Below are 23,685 nucleotides of genomic sequence, written 5' to 3'. Positions count from 1 at the left end.
GGAGGCAGGTTTGTCTAAATGAGCAGATTAAGAAAGATATCAGAGTAGAGCCTGGCTATCACTGTCACAACAATGATTCTGCTCATTATAGATGTCATCTGACAAGTCATATTATATGTCTACACAGAGAGAGCAATTAACTAGTCCCCAACTATGTTTGTATTATAAACTGACAGGATTTCTTGAAATTACCTGCTGGCGCTGTCAAAATAAACTTTTACTTTATAATGATTTTCTAAAACTAAAGGAAATAAGAGACTCTAGCAGCAAAGATTTAATTGGCTCTGCCCAATCTCACTGCTAACAGGAAGCATGGTTATGGGGAAAAAAATCAAGAGGTGTTTGTTGGAAACCCATCTGACAGGAGAATGTTGTATTTTAAGGATCGAACATCTGCTAGTGAGAAGCTGCCAACTAACAGTGGCCTTTGGTCCCCTCCCTGCGAGACAGTTTTTCAGCTTTCCTGTCCAGTGGCGACAACTGTTATCTCTGTTGTCGGAGCTAGCTGTCATCTATCTACATTAACAGGCCTGGTCACAGAGGCCTGGGCAGTGGAGGCTGGAGAGAAGGGTGAGTGGGCCATTTGTGGCGGGGTGGGCTCCGGGTAAAGCTGCCAGGAGATCTGACACCAAGGTCAGGGGTGGTGTCTTAAGTTAACTCAGCCAAGTGAAAGCGATGATAAGAGAGCAGAGTGTTTTGAAGTTTACTCGGCACACCTCTGCTTTTAAAACGCAGCTAATATTATTTTTCGTTGAGTTTTATCTGTGATTTAGTTCATTACTGAAATTACATGATATTTGACACTTGTTATGTGGACTGCTTTTCTCAATATACACCATATTCTTTTGTTTCTTGTTGCCTCTGCTGCTTAGTATTTTGCCGAACCAGCAAAGCCCCTCTGCTGTGGAACCAGCTCCCAGTTTGGATTCAAGAGAGAGAGGGCATTCCCTACTTTTAAGTTAGACTTTAAAGGGCTGGAACCTGTGATGCTATAGGCTCAGGCAGCTGGGTGACTTCTCATGAGGCACTCTTTTTTTCTGTCTTCCCTCACCTCCCAGCCAACAGATCACAACAGATGGTTGCCTCTCCCTGAGCCTGGTTTTGTCTGTTAATGCCGAGTTTGTCCTCCCCACCATCGCCCAGTGCTGCTCATAAGGAACCATCCTTTTTCTCGTGCTATAGGCTTTTTAATTTATAATACAAGCATAAAACACTGAGATCACGGTTGCTGTGAACCCACGCTAAAACACACACACACTCACACAAGCTCCACAACTGAGCCTTATAGCAAAAACATCAAAGACACTTACTTGCCACTTCCAGCGATGCATTGCGACTGACTGCTTCACCCAAGTAGTTGCGTGCCACACACACATACACACCCTCATCAGGTTTGCTTCGCCTTCCATGTACAATTCGCAGAAAGAAGAGGGAGCCGCTGGGTAATAGCATCCTGTGGGACCGAGGGTCCTCTCGATCAGTCTCGACCCGCTCTCCGTCTTTGTACCATTCCACCATCGGGGTCGGACGCCCCTCAGCCTTACAGTTGAGGGTAGCTGGCTCCCCCTTGGACACAATTAAATCAGAGGGGTGCTCTACAATCCGAGGGGCGGCATCCTCTAATCTGGGTCGGGATCCTGGTGGGAAAAAGACACCACAGAGGAGAGACGAGTTAAAGACTACATTTGTGGTGTATGTTTTATTGTGATACAGCCAATGTCATTTGACATATCACGTCATGAGGAACACAGCATCTGCTTAGTCATTAATGCCAAATTATACAAAAACCTCATTTTAAGGCACTGAACTGAGTATAAGCCAAAGTTTGTACGATGGGAATACCGTAAAACTACATTGCTCACAGACTACGGATGTGAAGAACATGGTTACAAAAGCATACCAGTGGAAAGAATCGCACCTAACGAGCCTAAAAGTCCTCAGCCTTTTTTTTCCTTTTTATATATTGGCCACTACACACAAAAGGCAAGTGGGCGGCAAAACTTGTAAAAACACACTCAGCTCGCCTATTTCCAAACCTCTTGAGCTAGACTGCAGCTGAACTCGTCATTTTATCACCAACAACACGACTGTGTGAAATGAGCACATAATGTTACATTTCAAGTATAACTCGAGAGGACGTGTGAAATTACATGCTCTAAATTCAGCATCTATAAAACTAAAAGCAAATCCTCGAGCCGTGGATGAGAAGCATGAAGGCAGTAAATGCGCAGGAACCACTCTGATCTCAAGCCGATGAGAAAGTAGGCTGACTAACTGTGCACATACTAAGATACTGAACACGTATAATCAGCTCTGTACTTTACTTTCAAAGAATGCTTTGCTGAATTGTCTCGACAGGTGTTTGGGGTTCAGGTTTGTGCTAATCTGTCCAAATGTATTGAATTCTTGTTCAGAGCTCTGCAAGTGTTCTCTTTCTCTTCTGAAAATTGGATTGAAAGACAGAAGCAGAGAGAGATTAAAGTAGGGTAACTCCCCCAGGTTCTTCTACCACCTCCAAATGTTGCTCTCCTTCGCCCAATAATCAACCTCGCTCCAGAAAAAGTTGGGACAACTAGTAAATCCATATTTTTTTCACAATGAAACATAGAAAACACGTCAAATATGTAAACCGAGACACTTTAAAAGCACAATAAATGCTGAAAGGTTTATGGAAGTTTAGGATCAACATATGCACCCATCTATACCGCATACTGTGTCTATTACAACACCATGGCATCGTGCTGAAATGCCCTGCCTGCAGTCCAGACCTCTCACCAGTTGAAAACATTTAGCACATCATGATGTGATCTGATAACAGACAAGAACAGGACAACATTCCAGCAGCTGGTCTTCTCAGTCCCCAGACTTTCACAGACTGTTGTTCAAGTGTGGATGCTGTTCCTATCAAATTCAAAGTCACACTGTTTTTCTCTGTTTAAACATTTGACGTGTTTTTGTGTTTGAATTTAATCCAAATCATTACATTCTGTGTTTTTTGTTTTTTACATTTTAGACGATGCCTGATTTTATTTTATTTTTAGAATCAGAGTTGCAAATGATAGCATGAGGGTTGTGCTGTAACGTTAGAAAAGCAATAACATAAACTCAAAAACCACGAGGCACAAGTGAAACATCACCCTGGAGAGCAAACAAAAGCAAGAGAAGAGGAGGTGCATCATCGTCTGTGTTTTTCAGACGCTTGTGGGATTCATGAGTGTATTTCTGATTTGTCTTGCCTCACCACTATACTACCAAGCCATGCTGTTTTGTAAATTATAAGAGTGCTGCAATGCTTAGCAATATCCTAATGTTGAGCAGTGTTGTCTTTTTAGAACATTCACAGCAGGAGATTAGCCTGAGCGCTGTGCATTTAACAGGAAAACAGAAAACATGAATTGCTGTTTATTTTTTAGGAGCGCTGCAGCTGAGCTCCAGACTGTAGTTTTATTCCACACCACTGAAGCCATGATTGTTCAAATAAGACTTAAATAGGTTTTGTCTAAATTGCTTTCAATCATGAAAGCTTGTGTAAATTTGCATGTAAAGAAGACTGAAAACAAAAAGAAGACAGAGCTACAAGTGAGCAGATAGTGACACTGTTGCATTTGGACAAATCTTTAACCTAGGAGGTGATCAGCTCCCTGTGCTTATCCTCTAATATTGAGAGATAGCTTAAAACGTGCCTGCAGCATAGGAAAGTTGTAGACTGTATGCTGCAGGGTGACAGAAAAGAAAGACAGCTACAATAGTTCATCCCACAGGTGCATGGATAAAAGGAAGTTCAAAGGTTAAGACTTTCCTGATAACGTCTGATAAGAAAAGCAGTCAAAATTCTCGCCTTCAAAGCGACAAATCCTCAAGAAGGTTTTGGGGGATTAAAAACTCCACTTAAGTGCTTCCTGCCGATGGGATATAGAGTACCATATGACAGTCTTGCTCTCGATGAAATTACATTCAAAGAGATAGGAAGCTCAGGATAGGAGGAAAATGTGCTAAAGCTTTGAAGTTGCTTTTAGTTAGAATCAAATAGAAGCTGGAAAGCATGCAATGAAAGCACGACACAAGATAAGGATACACCTAAAATTACATTTAAAACACTGTTATTTGTTATCTTGCATCAAACATTACCACTTTCTTCACATTTCAGTTGACTAAAATGTTTTTACAGTTTTCGTTTTTTGATGACTTTGAACTGGGGCTGAAAGTGGTTGTAATTTAATTCAAGAATTCATGATAGTTTAATTTATACAAACTATTCCCCAAAAAAGCACCTTGTGATGGAAAATATAAGCCTGAACTTACACTGATCAAATTTAGAATCAGCACTGTCGTTTTCTTTGAAAACCCAAATGGAATTCTACGCTGCAGCACTACCAGAGAAAACTTTTGATGTGAAGGATTTCTAAAAATGAATCAAATAAAGTAATATTGTTAAAAGGTTGCTCTTCTGTCAAATGCTAACAGAAAACAGTTGTCATTTGGTTAAGTGCTCTCTGACCTCCCTCAAGGCCTCTGAGCTGTAGACTGTTCATCTAATAGCTTTAAGGTAGTAGCATCGTGGCTGAGCTGAGCCTGTCTGATCGGGGATATCTGGAAGAGAGGAAGGGGGGTGTCTGTTGTGAGAACTCAGCAGGGCACAGCCTTTAAGAGCTGACTCATAAATTTTACAGTAAAAGCTGGTTGGAATAAGTCATGTGGAAATGTAAAGCAAAGGCTTTTAAGGAGGACGAGACCATCATGTGCGACTGAGCTAAATATTATCAAGAGAACGTCCAAGTTGCAACCACTGAAGACCAACTCTTGACAGATCATACGCCTGCTATCCACAGCAAAGCAAGCTTGGAGAAATGAACTCTCTCCCACTGTAGGAATATGTGGCATGTCACACAGAAAACTACAGCTCCACTGAAAGGATGACAGCAAACTGTCACTGCACCTGAGAAATCTTCAACAAGTATTATGGGAAAATGTCATTTTCTCAGCGTATACAATACCCACATTGATTCTGACATAGATATGATGTTACAGAAAGGCAAAATGGTTACAGATCAACATAACAGAAAATGACTATACTGCTATGCATACAAGGATATTTGAATTTCTAAGGCAAGTAGCACTGCTCAGCTACTGAGCTCAAAGTGAGCGTAGACGTACGGTATGTAACGGATAAGGGCAAGGCTGGAAAAGATGAACTCCAATCAGGTTAAATGGACAGTTTGGAGTCTCGACAGTCTGACTGCTTGTCTTGAGAAGACTTTCTAATAGGAACGTCTGGGCCCTCTAAGGACCTATTAGCTCCCGTCCATCGTGTAATACAGCAGGATGGCAGCAACTCTCAATGATACATGTGAGATAATAAAGCCACAGGGATGCTCTAGGAGTCTATCCTGTGAGAACTGCAGTCTGGTTAACAAAGAGTGAAGAAAAGATGCAATACTGTCTAAATTATCAAATCAAAAACAGATACTGTGTGAGAGTTCCTGTTTAGATCCTGTTGCGAAAATTGTTTTTATTTCCTAATTAAAAAACTGGACAAAGAAATACAAGAAATGCAATATGAAACTTTCTGCAGCTTTGCAGTCACCACATCCCATCTACAGGAGAAACTTCAAGACATTCTCATCACGGCTAAAGAACAGGACTATTGGCAATAATGAATTATGTAACGCTGTACAATGTAAGGATAAAGGCTGTGCAGTGTTGTTTTGTTACACTGCTGAATGAAGGGTAAATTTAGACAAAGGGTAAATTCTTGGGAGTAACCAAGGAAAAGTCAACAAATTAACATGTGGATATAATCTAAGTGCAAAATCTCAGGCTCCTTAATGTCATCCTCTCCAAAAACAGGTATGGGCAACAGTTCATCAGTAGTAACATTTCTGGCAGACTGAGAATTGCAGATTGAGCCCAACCAATACATTAGTGGGGGCAATAAGATATCAGCTATTTGCTGATATACTAGCCTCAGCACATAAAGAATAGACAAGAGAAACACCTTATAAGCACGTTAGAAGGGTTGATAATGCAGTCTGTTCCCCAGAGGGCAAAGTAACTAAGTACAGTAAGTTATTAATTCACTTGTTGTGACTTGTAAATAACTACACTTGACAAATGATTTGAGTGTCTGAAAGATTCAGATCAAGTTTTTAACTCACCAAACGTTCGGGTCAGTGTTGATCCTACATCTGTATCAGCTGACACTAATCTAGACCAACCAGACTTTCTAATATTTCCAATTATTGTCATCTTTACTTCACTTTCTGCAAATATCTCTCAAGACTATGTCTGAAAAATGTCTTTAATTGAACTGTTTCTGATGCATGAACTGTAATCTCTCATCTATGAGGGGAACCCCCCACCAACACCCCACCCTCACTGCATCTACAAACTCATTAGCCTATAGTGATAATGCTGGCAGGGCTGTGATCAATCGCGGCTTCTGGTAAACCTAGTGGAGTTTTTCTTTTTCAGGTTTAATCAACTACAAATGTGCTACAGGTGTGCTGTCTATCTGCATTGTTACTACATCACAGTAATTCAAAGAGCAGATAGTTGGACATCTTTACCATAAAAATTAAAAGTAAAATAAATGGAAATAAATAAATCAGATCTAATTTTTTTTACATGTCAGTATGTTAACATATATGCGATTATGTATTTTGAAATTTTAGGAAACCTGTTGCATTTGAATTTGCCTGCCACTTAAAAATGTTACTCCCTTTACGTTCGCTTCTCTTCTGTAGCACTAGCTATACTGAAGCACCACAACCAGAACATCTCTGGATTGTTGATGAGTGGGTACAGTAAATGATATGCAAGTAAATGTACAGTAAATGATTTCTTAAACCTCCTACGTCTATAGGATTCTCTTTTATGTGTTATTGTTCCTTAAAAATTGGATTTGAATTGGACTGGAAGGTGGACAATGATGTAGAATATTAACTCTCCTCAAATGTGCTAAACACAAAGTAGCAAGTCTGTTTTGAAAATGTGAGCAGAAAATAAGGATAACTTTCTCAAAGTGTAGTAAGTAAAAATCAAATGAATTCAGTCGCCTCGAGGCGCTTAAATAAATCCTCAAGTGCAGGTACCAAAAAATAAAACACTTAAGTGCAGTATTTGTACTTCAGTAATTCCCACCCCTGCTTATATACTTACAGACAGTTAAGTCTGTAAGTATTTATGTCATTCCATAACAGCCTTTCTTCAGCTGTAAAGTGGGATGATACAGTAACTTGATTCTTACTTGGTGTAACTACAAAGGTGCTTATTCCAGGAAATAATTCGTCCTATTCAGCATGAAATTTCACTTCTTACCTGATGAATCTGAAGCACCAGACTCAAAATCCAAGAGCTCAGCCCAGAAAGCACTCTGTATTTAGAATATTTGGTAAATGGTAAATGGCCTGTATTTGTATAGCGCTTTACTAGTCCCTAAGGACCCCAAAGCGCTTTACACATCCAGTCATCCACCCATTCACGCACACATTCACACACTGGTGATGGCAGCTACATTGTAGCCACAGCCACCCTGGGGCGCACTGACAGAGGCGAGGCTGCCGGACACTGGCGCCACCGGGCCCTCTGACTACCACCAGTAGGCAACGGGTTTATATATATATACATATATATTTAAATATATATATCCTGAAACATCAGTAGAAATGCAGAAACTTTCAAACATCTTCAATGATTTTCACAAACAGGGGGAGTTAATTAAACCCGTGAGGGTGACGGAGAAATAGCGAGGACAGTGAGTTCACAAAACAAATGAAAAACTGGGAAGAAAACAGCCGAGGGGAGCACCAACCACCACTGCAATGTCCTTTCTGTAATGGAGCCAGAAAAAGTATCGAGCTAGAACTTTGTCTCATCTAGTACAAGAATAAATGTCTTGGTGTGTCCTGTGCTTTTAAAAGGAGTACAAAAGAAAAATCACAGATATCTACAGTTGATTCCGAGCCCCAGTCCTGCCTTATTGCACAACAAACACAAGAGACCTTTCATCATTTACTTCTTCTTAAATGATAAAAAAAATCAGAACACCCAGTAACCCGGGATCTGTCCAAATGGTACAAGACTGGGGCTGATGATTGATCTGCATTTGATCACCGCACCACTGGCGTCTTCCAAGACATAAAGTAGAAAGATATCTATTCTGTATCTTTCAAGAACACCTGGACAATTAATTGAAAATGAATCAAAGCTAATTCAGAACCTCTAATTGTGCTCTAAAGTGATTTTGATTTGAAGGCACATCACCCATTGCTGACAGCATTTTCCAAACACAGATGGCACAGTGATGGTCAGACTCATGCAGCAAATCCAAGAAGGGTCCTCATTTTGTCTGATATTTGTACAAGGCTCAATCTTGAGGTCAACACAAATCTTGCACTGCAGCCATAAGTACAAGCTGTCTCCAGCATGCAGCCCACCCCTGAGCAAACCACAGCGACTCACAGAAGGTTTCAGCGCATTAGTGGAGCGTGAATCCAGTCCACTAGTCAAATTATAGGACACACAGAAAACAAATATTATATTATGGAAAACCATGTAAGGAGCTCTGAAACGCTCTTTACTTAGTTTGTCAAAGAAAATTCTCACTAAGAAGAATCTTCGCAATTAATAATTGATTTATTTCTGGTTTGCAAGTTAAAAGAATCTAAACTATGAATAAAAACTAGAGCAACAAGCTGAAATCATGAAATTTAGAACATTTCTATGTGCAAAAGTATAATAAATAACACAATAAATAAATTAAAAAAGGATCAAAATATGTGATAACTGAACTTCTACCAATGGCCCGATCACCTCACTTGTATCTGTAAATTTCATATTATAAAGTGCTGTGAAAATGCAGCAAGGAAGTTAGGTATAAAAGTTCTATTGAAATACATAACAACACTGTGTATGTATCAGAAACGTTTGGTTGACGATGGCCTTGGAGGGAAAAGGACATAAAACGTGGACGGCACTCCAGCCCAGCGAGTCTTCCAAACCAGACAGGCTGAGAAATGCCTTTCATTTCAATGTGAAGGACTTGAAAATAAATCAGAATACTGCAATACATCAAACACTGCATTCCTTATCGCTCTGTGGTGATTTGTGGTAAAGAAGACAGATTAACCCAGGCTCTGCCTTAGCAAGTCAAATTAAGCCTAAGATGAGCTAACCCTCACACTGCGCTCAAGATAACCGACCTTCCCTCCAGAGTCTGCTCCTTCTGGTTAGAAAAAGTCTCTTTCTGTTGAAATAAAAGTACCTCTGACTGGCTAACAGGGGGAGCGTAATAATCTTTAAAGAGGGAACAGTGGAGTGAAGAAGATGCTGTAATTCCTTTTCCTCTCCTATTTTTCTTTGTAAAGATTTCTTGTTTTACAGTTCCTCCACCTTCTATTTACTGAAGCTGCAGGAAGTGATTTGGAAATGTGTATTCAAAGTTAAACTGGCAGCAGCGAACGAGGCAAGCTGCAGTTTTTTCCTCCAGCTTTGTACTCTTTAACCCTCTGGGGAACATAAAATGAAGTACTTGCATGACAATACAAAGTGGCTTTAACTGAGCCCGTGTTGATGCTAAGCATCTAAATGAGTGGGGTCAACTTTGGAAAAGGAACTTCTGTGTTTTTTATACTGTCTCTGCTGAGGTCGTGAACAGTTTGGTGGGAAAGGGGCCGAAGCTGCTTCGTCCTGCTCCTTTCTTTGAAAAGCAGGGATCATGGAAATGTGAGTGAGAATGGCCCTGTGAGTATAGCCTCTTCCTCTGGTGAAGAACCTGTATGAGCTGGATGTTCGTGCACGCTGACCAGGCAGAAGCTTGAGAGCAAAGTGCATTTTCTGCTCCAACAGGAAGAAAGCATTTTCCCACTAAAAATGTTCCTGGTGGTACAAGATGCCTGAGAGACTAGAAAGTTGATTAAGCTTTGATTTACTTCCACCTACAGAAACAAGACTGAAGGGCTGTGAAATGTCTTAAAAATTGACATTTCTACTGTTTACTTTGAAACATACTTCAACAAGACCCCACCTGACATTTTGGTATGAATGATCATAATAATGTGGGGGATGTTTCAGCTAAACTATTCTTTCCAGCCCAGCATCCTTCAAGTTATCACAGACCTTGTCAGTTGGAGCTCCAGCAGCCCGATGGTAACAAGCATCGATTTTGTTTTCTGCTCACTCCACCAAAGCGGTTTCAAGCTTTGAAAGAAGAAGAGAACAGCAACTGTATTTGGTGACTGAACTCCCACACTTCATCCCATTTCACTGTAAGTGCTCTTTGTGATGAGCGCAGAGCGGGGGTAGGTGGGTGGGAAATATAAGCATGGAGATAGTTAGTGGATGGTTTGGCTCCAGAAAGGCTGTATGATGATGGCACGATTGTTCATTATCTCTAATTATCTGTCCATTAGTGATCGCTGACGAAGGTGCAGTCTCTCAGTCGTGTCAAAGAGGAAATCCTCGAGGGGACTCCAAGACAGGAACAAGGCTGGTTGTGGGTGGCCAAACACATCAGTGAGGAAATGCCACTGGTTTCCTGTCCCACAACAGTATATTTCAAGATTAGCCCCTATTGGATGTGTGTCCCCTTATACAAACAGACACAAATGTGCAGGCTGGCTGCTATCTCTCTGAAAACACACATCACACCACATCGTATTTTGAGGGAGGAAAGGGTCGAGACAACGACTTCCTGAAGAGGATCCACGACATCACTAACATGACAAAAATAAACTACGGTGCGTGGTTTTATTTTGTTTTACTGACTCTTAGCTTGCTAGTCAAACATGAAATAAGCTACATGGAGAGTGCCTGTATTATTAAAAAACAGCTCATGAGACCATGATAGCAATTAGCTCAATCATATATGATACACATTTCCAAGACCCTTTATTTAAGTGGTAAGATGCAGCCTTGACATACTGTTGAGGACATTTCAAGTAACACTGGTCCTGATGTATCATTAAGTCATGAAGTGAAAAGCTGTAAAGAGCAAGAGCTGGATTAACATCCAGCTGCTGTCACTTCTATAAGTGCTACAAATTCAAAAGGTTTTTGAGGTGAAGGTAAGGTGCCTATTAAAGAAATCAGTCAATTAGTCATAGCTATCAATCACCCACCAGGGCAAACAAACAGCCATAGAGACACTCAAATTCCTCCTATCCCCAACTCGATGTGTGTATCGACACCGTCGTCAGAAAAAAAAATTGTCCCTGTCAGTTTTTTACCTTGCCATTAAATCATCAACAGTAGCTGTCAGTTTCTGGCTACTACGGCATCACCTTGACACATCCGTGTAGAAAATAATCCATTATCAGGTGGCTTTTTCTCATGCAGAGCTTTTGAGTGCCAGACTCACAAATATATCCACAGCACTGAGTTACTGCTCTGACAGCTGTGGCAGTACCCACGGGCTTTTTCTTTGACTCTCCAGCAGTCAGAGTTATGTCACTGCTTCAAACATCGGCAGATAACATAAACAGGATAAACATGAAATCTGACTGGCTGCTTCACCAGTCAGATTTCATGATGACCTCACCCTTTATTAGACAGATAGTCAGACACTGAAGCGATAAAAGGATGAGGAGTGTAAGTGTTTGTAAGAACAATGCAAACACTGCTTACCCATATGGAAAAGAAATAGTAAAAACTTATAAAAGACTTGCATAAGATGTGGCCTACTTCATATAGTGAATCATATAAGGCTTACAGTGGGGCAAAAAAGTATTTAGTCAGCCACCGATTGTGCAAGTTCCCCCACTTAAAATGATGACAGAGGTCAGTAATTTGCACCAGAGGTACACTTCAACTGTGAGAGACAGAATGTGAAAAAAAAAAATCCATGAATCCACATGGTAGGATTTGTAAAGAATTTATTCGTAAATTAGGGTGGAAAATAAGTATTTGGTCACCTCAAACAAGGAAAATCTCTGGCTCTCACAGACCTGTAACGTCTTCTGTAAGAAGCTTTTCTGTCCCCCACTCGTTACCTGTATGAATGGCACCTGTTTGAACTCATCATCTGTATAAAAGACACCTGTCCACAGCCTCAAACAGTCAGACTCCAAACTCCGCCATGGCCAAGACCAAAGAGCTTTCGAAGGACACCAGGAAAAGTATTGTAGACCTGCACCAGACTGGGAAGAGTGAATCTACAATAGGCAAGCAGCTTGGTGTGAAAAAATCAACTGTGGGAGCAATCATCAGAAAATGGAAGACATACAAGACCACTGATAATCTCCCTCGATCTGGGGCTCCACACAAGATCTCATCCCGTGGGGTCAAAATGATCATGAGAACGGTGAGCAAAGATCCCAGAACCACACGGGGGGACCTGGTGAATGACCTGCAGAGAGCTGGGACCAAAGTAACAAAGGTCACCATCAGTAACACACTACAACGGCAGGGAATCAAATCCCGCAGTGCCAGACGTGTTCCGCTGCTGAAGCCAGTGCATGTCCAGGCCCGTCTGAAGTTTGCCAGAGAGCACATGGATGATACAGCAGAGGATTGGGAGAATGTCATGTGGTCAGATGAAACCAAAGTAGAACTTTTTGGTATAAACTCAACTCGTCGTGTTTGGAGGAAGAAGAATACTGAGTTGCATCCCAAGAACACCATACCTACTGTGAAGCTATGGGGCTGTTTTTCTGCCAAGGGGACAGGACGACTGATCCGTGTTAAGGACAGAATGAATGGGGCCATGTATCGTGAGATTTTGAGCCAAAACCTCCTTCCATCAGTGAGAACTTTGAAGATGAAACGAGGCTGGGTCTTCCAACATGACAATGATCCAAAACACACCGCCCGGGCAACAAAGGAGTGGCTCCGTAAGAAGCATTTGAAAGTCCTGGAGTGGCCTAGCCAGTCTCCAGACCTCAACCCCATAGAAAATCTGTGGCGGGAGTTGAAAGTCCGTGTTGCTCGGCGACAGCCCCAAAACATCACTGCTCTCGAGAAGATCTGCATGGAGGAATGGGCCAAAATACCAGCTACTGTGTGTGCAAACCTGGTAAAGACCTATAGTAAACGTTTGACCTCTGTTATTGCCAACAAAGGTTATGTTACAAAGTATTGAGTTGTATTTTTGTTATTGACCAAATACTTATTTTCCACCCTGATTTACGAATAAATTCTTTACAAATCCTACCATGTGGATTCATGGATTTTTTTTTCACATTCTGTCTCTCACAGTTGAAGTGTACCTCTGGTGCAAATTACTGACCTCTGTCATCGTTTTAAGTGGGGGAACTTGCACAATCGATGGCTGACTAAATACTTTTTTGCCCCACTGTATATGATTTACTCATGAAAGTGGCCACTTTCATATATTGTTTTAGTAAGTATCCAAAACATACAAGTCTCATTTATATAATTTTTCTAGGGATCTTATATCTGTTTTCACTCTTGTATGCTTTTCATACAAGTTTCACACAAGACAGATACAAACTTTATAAGATTTATATATATCTTTTCCATATGGGTAATCATCCAGGTAAGCAAATCCCATTAAGTTGAATGTGTTCATATGGGAGAAATGTTTTGTCACTCATCCAAGTAACTGAAGGTCAGCACCACTGACTAGCAATGGGCTGTGCGCTCAGATTTGTGTCTCACTGCCAGCCTGAATGCAATTCGCACAAACAGTTATTATATTTAAGGGAGAATTATTTTTTCACAGAGGGCAGGTAGGTTTGGATAACATATTTCCCTTTTTAAGTGAAATGATTATTCAAAAACTGTACTTGAGATATCTTTGTCTGAAATCTAATGTTAGGGGTAATCCATCTGTCTGCAGCCCAAGGCTGGAAGCTTAGGTATACTGTGTTGGGCCCTAAAGGCAGTTGCACTTGAGACCTTCAAGGAGTAGGGAGTGCTACGGTAACTTGGCCTGCCAGCACCCGCTGCTAAATAGAGATGAGTTTAAGTCCTTTCCCTTGATGCCTGATGAAGAAGGAGCTCAGTGTTTGTTGATTTTGGCTCGCTGTGGTAGGAACATGCAGCATAGATAATAAGCAGTGCCATTAAGAGAGGGAGCGCAAGCCTTAGTTTGCAGATGAACGAGCAAAAACACCCCACTGACATGTTTACAAAGTGCTTTTATTTATTTACTACAGCCCAGTACACAAATAACTTGTTATTAATGCATCATGAGGTGCAGTCAATCTGATGTGTAATGGATATTTGTGACTGTGAAATTCTATTATCATGGGTACGCATAATAAGCGGCTGTTCAACGACTAGCATACGCAAATTCACCTCATGTTTTTTTTAGCATTACTTATTATTCATTTCTAGAACTGGTTGACCAGCAGCTTGAAAAAAAAGCAAAACTACTCAAATAAGATTCAGAAAGTGGATGGATGATTAACGCTGCTGATTCTGAGGTAACAGGAGGAGGAGTTTTAGTTCCTTGCCCCGATTTCGAGTGTTATTTTTCAACCGGCGCAAGTTATGATCTTCTTGTAGCTTGAATGCTACACTGTGCCTCATTTCAGTGCATCAAGCTTGAATGTATTGACAGCCTAATTGATCTGTGCAGAACAGATGGGCAGGCAGGTGGGGGGAGGAGGAAGGTACGCTCACTGTGCGAGTGCATGTTTGTTCTCGGAAATGACTACAAAGCTTTTTGTGTCTTTTTTCTTTCTGCAGAAAAAGGAATGTTGTCAATATTCCAAAAGCAAAAACAAAATGAGCTACTGCATATTGGAGCGCTGTTAGGAGCCATTCCAGTCGGCAGTGATGACTGTAACATAAAAATAACAAAGTAAATCTAGGTTTACAATGTGGAGTGCAGCTGGTAAAAGTCTCGCGCTGGGCTTCCATCTGAATAGCCACCTAAATGGAACGGTGCTATCTCATTTTTGAAACACTGTACTGGTTACTGACTGCCAACAGAATTCACAAGAACTGTTTTGTATCAGTGTCCATTAGTACGTCCATGGGTTTGTGCAAAAAGCATTTTTCAAACAGCACATTCATCTCTGTGGGACACATCTTAGAAATTCGGAAAAATAAAAATACACATCTTTTTACTTTAGTCATTCACGTGGTTTTGGTTTTAGAGTGAACTGGTCTTTTTGCCACCAGGATCTAGTGGTTGTGCCCCAACTTTAAAGAGGACTACTCAGACATCTCAATACAATCTCGGCAGCAGTTATAACTCCTGTCAAACTGTCCTTGATCAATCCATTAAACCCCTCCAAACCTCCTCCACTGTAACTCACTGAGGCTGACAGCATGTCTGAAAAACCTTGTGCGCAAAATGCACAACTGCCAGAAACAGAAGAAAGGGTTTTAAACAATGGCCATCTCGGTAATTGTGCTATTTCAGCCACATTACACCCCACGGTACTTCCCTCCCTAAAGGAAATTGAGCTGTGTGCTCAGACTGTAATTACAGAGTGGTTATCTAGGTTTGGTGTCGGCTATTTCATCTGGCAAGTAGTCTGGTGAGGACATCCACATTGCAACAAAGCAGCTGTTTTCAGCTCCTGCCTTGAAGTCACATCAATAAAGTACATTGTAAACACATGAGTCACTGACAGTCATTGGAGAAGAGTTTCCTGAGGTCATCGAGGTGACTGATAGTGACAGCGGTGATTGGCAGATTCCAGTGTCATATTACTGGAAAAACAGTCTGAGACCAGACTCTGTGACTCTGGCTCCGCATGAACGGCCCCTTCACACGAAGACGAGGGATGGAGAATCATTCCTAAACTCTTCTTCATTGCGTCTTCTTCTCCACATATATCTGTGCTGGCACTGATCTGAAGCTTCTTCTTCCTTTTAATCTATGCCACTTTGTATAACAGTATCAGAGTGTGACAAGAACACACATTTAAATGTAAATTTACCGACGGGGGGGAGTCTGCTGCTAAAAACAGTACAGTTCTCTCTTTTTTTTTAACTCACCATGTGTTTGCTAAAGTGAAAATAAGCAGCTTTAATCCAGCCTTTATAGTCCCAGAGGAGCATCTGGAGTCAGTGAAGGAGCACTTTCACAGATGCTGAGTTCATAGGCAATGTTTACAGGCTTGTAAAAGGGAGCCTCAGCAGTGGGGCTGGGCCCAAAGACACCACACTGACACAAACGATATCATCCCACTTGTGTCAAAAAACATTGCTTTAGTACGTCGCACATGGAGGTTCATCTGTGCTGAACACAGACATGAATGCATGTTGACAAAGAGCCTGTAGCCAACTGGCAGCAATTTCAGTTATACACGTGTGATTGATGGAGGATCTGAGGATCCAGCAGTCTCATTTAAACATATCTCTATCATCCCAGAGGTGTCTGATGTCTACAAGAAAGAGCCATACTATGACTTGTAGTGTGCGTATGTGGCAGATTTCGCTTCTGAAAGCTGAAATCAAAAGCACCATATGCATACATCTGAAGGCAGAGTCATGAAACAACAAAAGCCAATATTGTGCATCATACATTTATATCCAGGGATTCGGTGACACTTAAACCTACACTGTTTGGTACTCTCCACCACACAGACTGGGACATAGAGGAGCTGCTTAACATTTACACGCAGCAGCAGCTGGTAAAGGCTTTTTCCACCAAACCTTGTACAGTAGCAAGAAAGCATGCATTTTTTAGCAATGCTGTCCACAGAGGGACTCAAACTTTCAACCCTGCCACACTCACTTACAGTAGTGGGGAAGAAACTGAAGGGTTTTTGTTTCACAATTGCATTGTGTCCATAATTCATCTAATGGGCCCAATGCTAGAGATAAATGAGCCAGCAAAGTCAGATTTCTGTGGGGAGCAGATGCTGGTGATAATCCAGTATCCCCTGGGCAGGTCACACAGTAAAGCTGCATATGGGCTACTCTGCTGTCTGTTGTTCCTAAGTGGCCTTTTAAGTGACATCATCTAGGAGGATTACTCACTTATGCACAAATGCTGACATAAAGGGGGCTTCCTACAAGATCAGCTGACTGATGTGAAATAGTAACTTTGTAAACTTTATAACGGACATTGTACAAGTGTTTTGTTTGTTTGATAACCATAACCACAAAATAAGTAATTTAAAACTTACCATATGCCAAACTTCCGAGTGCAAATACAACCAGTAAGGGAACCAGAGCCGGACTGTACTCCATTATACAAATGTGCACATAGGTAGATAAGGTTGGTGGCAGTCTTTAGGCTGTCAAACAGCAGCAGCAGCACTTATAATTTCCACACAGACCCACAAATGAGCGCCAGCCTATGGTATGAAATGTCAGCAACTAGCAGCGGACTCCGCAGGCAGCATCTCAGCCGCTCTACAAATAAACCACAAATTCAAACTTTAATCCCTCAACGCTTCTGCAAAATCTGCGCTTAGTGTCGTACAAAGCAAGCTGCAGGTGATGATCGGAGGGGCGGCTGAGAGTAAGGTGAAGGCGGCGCCCGGTCAATGAGTCCCGTTTTTTCCTCTTTTTGTTTGTTTTTAACAGAGGAGAAACATTCATCAGGGCTTAGTCCTGTAGAAAAACAGCCCCAAAGTAGCCGGAGTCATCGTACCAGGACGAAACGTCCACTTTGTTAAAAGCTCAGCTCCATGTGTGTCACTGCTCCGTCCCTCTCTGTCGCTCCGCCACCAGCACTGAGCCTCAGCAGCAAACAGTGCGCTCCCGGAGCCAAAGCGCACCACGGTAACAGTGGCCACAATGGCATTACCGGCTTCCGCTTGTGCTTTCAAAATAAAATTCTAATGAAGCAACCTGATGCAATGCCTACGGCTATATTATAAATTGATAAGTTAGAGAAGCATATCTTTAAGAGGGTAATCACTGGAAAATGAATATTAAAAAACAGCTGTGTTAATGCCAGTGGAGCCGGCAGGTCCTGACTGACCTAACAAAATGTGAATGATTGGTTACAGAAATCATTCAACCTGTCAGGGTTGAATGGCACCTCATCTAATAGTTTCGACTCCGGAATATCTATCTATCTATCTATCTATCTATCTATCTATCTATCTATCTATCTATCTATCTATCTATCTATCTATCTATCTATCTATCTATCTATCTACACAGAGAGAGAGGGAGAATCTACACTATTAACAAAAGCACATCTCAGTTAAGCTGTGACAAAACCACCAGCCTGCTGTAACAGTATGCTGAAGGCAGACTCAGCATGCCTCCGGTTCATCCTTGTTTAATTCCGACTAACTTTACCACTCCAGTACCATTCTCTTAAAGGGCCAGTGCGCTCAATTTCAATGCGTATGTTGCGGGAGCCTCCGAGGGACCATTACAGTGAAACCTTGTCAGGCTATGTATGTAATGTTCGTATACCTTCTAACCAACAAAACACGATAGGACCATGACCAGTTAGTCATTTCTGTTAAATTCAGATTTAAATAAACTTCAGGGTCTTAGAGACACAACAGAGGCAACTACAGTTGAAGCAAAACGTTTGTGAACCTTCTCGTAACTCCCATAACATCTGCCTGGATTAATAATAAAATGGCAAAAGTTACTAATGGAAATATTTACTTGTTTGTTTGTTTTTTCAGCCATTACTGTGGGTGATTACTCAGTGTGCTTGATCTGGACATGAAAAGTAGATACGGTTAGTGTTTCGTCAGATTGTATTTTGGCTATAATTGTAACTTAGATGAAGATTAGAGACGAGTAACCAATACAGAATCCCACAAGTAATCCAAACAGTTTTGTACTTTGTCTCTGTTACTCCGTTTCTGTGTCCTCCATGCGCTGGTAAGATGTTTCCCACTTAAGCTGTGAATTTTCCTCAGCATTGAGAAGAAGTCACCATGCTGTTCAAAAAAGTCCAGATGTATAATATGCAATCAAAGACAGCTTGGACACTTTATCTTACATCTATATAGTTATATATATGAATATTTTGCATCCTTGAACACGCTATGAAGAGCATGAATGCTAATGTAGTGCTGCAAAGATTCATGATCTTTGCATTCATTCAGAAACCACCTTTTTTTTTCTTAAACTGAACTCATAATACTCAATGAGGCGCAAATGTCAGCTTTTATCTCATGGCTGTTATCTAAACACACAGGCATAAATGATTTTGGCAATAGTTTGAATCCAAATGCAAATTTCTCTTACATGTGTACGACCTTTGATTGTGCCGACTGTGATGCTATGTATACAAATAAGGCGATAGAAATGACTCAGGCACTAAAAGATGCAAACAAGCCCCCCACACTGCTGCAAAATGTCACTATTTATCTGAGCACAGGCTCTGCCTGCAACTGATGGAAAGCGAAAAGCAATATTACATGTGCCAGGAGATACGGCAAACTGCAGCCAATGAAACTTGACTTAAGAGCCACAATTCTGCAATAAGGAATGATTGGCTAGAGTGCTGTTGAGCTGAATAAATATTAGGGGTCAGAAAGACCTGGTAAACACACAGCTCTTGACATTTATAGAAATGCATTGAATGGTGGTTTGCATCAAGCTGCGCATACTAAGTTGAGCTTTAACACATTCTGTCTCGCTGTGTTCTCAGCATTGCATGAAACAGAAATAATTCCACATCAGTAAGGTCACAGTGTCTGCTGCAGAGAGCTGAAAATAAATTCTCTCTTTTTGGGTTAACAGGAAAAATGAGAAGCAAGCGCCACTTAAACACCCCTGATATTTCTTTCATGTTTTATGCATGTACATGTTTAATTTAATTGCAGAAACTGATTAATTGAGCATTGCTCTGTGATTGAATAAAACATGATGAGGCCCTCCACTTAAACGCATTTCCGTTTGTCTGTGACTGATGCCGCTACTTTGGTGCTTTCATCAAACATTTGGCATAGCTGTCAGTGGAATCAAGCACTCCATGAATTCAGACTAATTATCCACATTAGGAACTGAATTACAATGACAGCCCATCAGTGTGGATTGGTGCTGTGCAACACATTTGCAGCTGAGCCATAGACCACAGAGTTTTGCCCTTTCCACGCACAAAGATTTGCGTGTGGAAAGGGCATAATTTTTGCTATTCATTTGAAAGCATTGTAAAGGCCACGTAGAGTCAACTTTTGTGAAATGCCAGCATTAAAACATTTCCTGGAATTCCTGGCAGCATAGGAAAAGACGGCCTCTATAATATATGGAGGCTAATTGATGGTTTGGTTGGCAGGAGACTTTTCATTGCCCTACCTCTAGACCAGCCAGTGTTTGAACAGAGTCTCTGGAATCTACAAACAATAAATGTCAATCCAAATAAAAAAAGAGTGTTTCCACAGTTGTTTAGAACAGATCCACTGAAAGAGTTGAATTCAGCACATGGCAAGCACGCTTCAAGACAAACGTATCGTCATATTAAGTAATGCACTGGGCAGCTGAGCCTACATTTATAAATAAACTAATGACTTTAAGTGAAAGGAGCCTATGATGTATGAAGGATCTTTTTTTCCCCTCTTTTGGCCGAGGCTGCACTGTTTCTGCAGGCTGTTTAACTGTTCCACTCTGAATGGCTTTCAAATGCCTTTCAGAAGAGTGAGAAATATCAAGCATCCCCCAAACATCAATTTATGGAAACCAAATCAGGCTTTCAGACCAACGTACCACACACATATCATTTACATATAAGCTCCAAAATAATCAAAAGGAAAGAGACTTGTTATTTAAAAGTCTATTCGTTTATTTAAGATGAGACAGAGCTCATTTTGCATGCATGTGTGATGCAAACAACAAACTATCAGTGCTTTGTCATTTTAAGGAAAATTAATCTCTTGCACTTCTCACCATGAAGGGTTTTCTAAAGAGTGCTTTCAGTATATGAAGCTGTCCCAATGGCATTGAGTAGTTGTGGAGACAGATTAATTCTTAAAAAGTATACAATTTCTTTTGGCTTCATCCTTCTTCTTTAAGCAGCATTGTTGTAGGTCAAACCTGATGATTCATGAAGTGTCATGTAGAAATGTATTACTTCCTGTCCAAGGATGTCTATAGATGTGACTGACTCTGAGGACAGAACAATAAGTGACCTTGGAGATGTCCATTAAATGGAAAATGACATATTTTGTTCTTTCTTTGTGTCTTTTAAAATAGGGGGTCATTTTAAGGAGCCAGTACATGGCTAGTAGAGGACCATTGTAAGTACAATAGGTGGATTTATTGTTGTGTTTTTAAAGAATGCATTATATTCATCATATGCATTGTGTTCCAGTTTTCCACTTTTAGAGTTGAACAAATAAAGACACAGTAGACATTGAGACACTGATAGTCCACATGATATGATATTCCCAGGGTGTGGTTGTGTTTTTGAGATGAGCATTCTTATTATATTTTGAGTTGTGCTGCCAATTACAGTTTTTGTTGTACAGTTTTATTGTTTAACTTTGAAGGATAGTTTTGCTTTGCTTTGTTTTTTTTAACCTAGTTTTACTTCCTGCTTTTTAAATTAGCTGCATGTGTACTTTTAGTTCTTTGTCACATTATTTCACAGCCTTCCTCCATCTCTCTGTCTTGGGTCGTCTCATCTAATTTCATGACCTTTTGATGTAAAGATGGAGCGCTACACATGGCAAACCTTAGTATTTTCTTTTCTCGAATTTGCCAACATAATTTTCTCCTGTTCGTTACTGGAAGGCAAAAAAGATTTTCCTTATTTTCGCGCTTAAAAGACCATATGAACTGATGTATTGTTCTTCCCACAGAGAAATGGCCAACATCCTTTACCAGAACCACTTCCTTCCTGGCTATAAATCACCATTAATGTATAAAAACAGTGATGGCAGTCCTGATATTGCTGGGAGTGTTCAAGGAGCAGTTTTGCATGCCGACAATTACAAGAGCTGATAAAGCTGAGGAAGAGGGAAAGTAAAAGTCTCTCAGATATATACGCCCACAGCTGTTGATGTCAGAGATTAGCCTTCTGTGAATTCATTGTGCAAATGCTTAAAATAATTGCTATTTAGCTGCCCCAAACTTGAGCTCTGATTTAAAGCTAAAAATGTTTTTTCAACAATGCAAGTTCATCTTTTAAAGTACCTTTAAAATCCCTGAAAGGCTAACCTTGAGAGAACACTTTTAAGTTGGAAATAGCCAAAACTTGAAGCAGAAAATAACAGACTATTAAGATGGAATCAGTGGCACACTGCCTACGAGGCACTCTGTACATTCTGAATCACATGCATATGCCCCTATATCTGATGATGCAGCAGAGCGGGGAGAATAAGTCATTAAGACTATTGCTTATAATCTCGGTAGGCAGACCCACTCGTGGTGAAATCACTGTTACCTTGAAATGCCATTAAATGCTTATCATCTGCATCTATAACGAGACATTTGAACCTTTTCAAGGTTTCTTCTCCATTTCTAGTAATGAGACCCCCATATGTCTGCACCTTTTTTTAAACTCATAGCGGGTAATAAGAGGACAACCCCCTCAAGAGGATCCAATGAACGAATTCTAGTATAGATTAATTGATTAGGAGGGTGGCGCTCTAAGATGACAATATATCTCTTTATTGATCCACCTTTCAATGGGAATGGCTGTTATCCAACTTCCCTCAGGGATGAAAAGAAAAAAGAGGAAAAAAATACGAGGGGGAGGTGGTAAAGCAGTCCAGCTATTAGGTGGGCAACTAATTTCCTGTTTCTCTTGCTGGCTTTTCTCAACTTGGATTCAGTCCCACAGTGTGAATAAAAGGAAATATGGGCAAGAGATCCAGTGGATTGCCATTTAGACTAGAGCTCTATTGTCTCTCTACTGTCTCTGCTCCTATAAGAATCCATTTCTTTATCTCCACTTCTTCTCAGAGACCTCTTTCTTTGCCATCACTCTATATTGAGAGCACCCCCCCCCCCCCCACCACCCCTCGCCCCAACCATTAATTTTAGGGCTGTGAAGCGAGACGCACCTTCTGCTTTCTCCAACGCTCTCTGCATATATACGAACTGATAGGGGTATATGACAGGGCTGGGCGTCCCGTCTGTTTGCCACCACACATTATGATGAGAGGGGCAGATTGTGGTGTCAAAGCAAACATTAAGCTCTTGTTTATCTGCTGGGGTTAACCATCCAGTGGGTTTCATATACTGACTGTATTCTGTAATGAGTGGGGATGAGGTTTGGCACTTGTACTATAAGCTGTGTGGATGTCTCTCTGAAGACAGTAGCTGAATGGGTCACCAACAGCAGAAACTGGTTATGATGAAGGACCAAAATGGGTAATAAAAGCGGTTATTTTGAATGACGGACAACAATTTTGCATTTTATGACTTGGCTGTCCTTTCAATTTGTGAGATGACGAGGACATGGAGGAATCCTGAATGCGTTTGTATTGGCACTAAGCCGTAAGAGCAAACCTTGAAATATATTACAGCATTGGTGTCACTCTACTCTCCTCTTTACTTAATCTCTTCCACTGGGTTTTGGAACAGCCGTGGCTGTTTAAACCATGGTTTTCTTTTCTTGAGCGACTGATTCCTGAGAACACTGGAGAGGTGTTTTGAGGATTGATGTTGCCTCTGATGCATCACTTTCCTCACTGGAAACATATTTCCTTGTTTTCTAAAATGTCTGGAATAAAATTCAGCCTATTGTTACTAAAAGATGTCTTATCTTTGACACATCATGATATTCATTTTGTTGCTCTCTCCTACACAAAAACAAGCTCGCTGCTCCTCACTTTGTCAAAGATGTCTGGTGTCTATATTTCTGGTTTGTTGTCTCTATTGGCTGTGTAGCAGAGA

At 40.9% G+C, this 23,685-nt stretch overlaps 1 protein-coding gene across 3 annotated transcripts in view; it reads right to left on the bottom strand.

The window, feature by feature from the left end:
• Positions 1 to 17,606, bottom strand: part of robo3 (roundabout, axon guidance receptor, homolog 3 (Drosophila)) — a 95,801-nt gene extending 78,195 nt beyond the window's left edge. For all 3 annotated transcript variants that reach the window (XM_085469558.1, XM_085469560.1, XM_085469559.1), the window contains exons 1-2: positions 17,049 to 17,606; positions 1,311 to 1,637 (exon numbers count right to left, since the gene is read on the bottom strand). In XM_085469558.1, coding sequence (XP_085325684.1) covers positions 1,311 to 1,637; positions 17,049 to 17,112 — 391 coding nt within the window. In that variant the 5' untranslated portion in view covers positions 17,113 to 17,606. The remainder of the gene's footprint in view (positions 1 to 1,310; positions 1,638 to 17,048) is intronic.
• Positions 17,607 to 23,685: the final 6,079 nt, after the last annotated feature.

Source organism: Copadichromis virginalis, linkage group LG10 (genome assembly GCF_057382275.1).
Source record: "Copadichromis virginalis isolate Kocher_CV1m ecotype Utaka linkage group LG10, C_Virginalis_male_GT1.1, whole genome shotgun sequence".
NCBI classification, from domain to species: domain Eukaryota; kingdom Metazoa; phylum Chordata; class Actinopteri; order Cichliformes; family Cichlidae; genus Copadichromis; species Copadichromis virginalis.
Note: the sequence above shows the minus strand (reverse complement) of the source record. Positions and strands in the feature narration are given on the sequence as shown.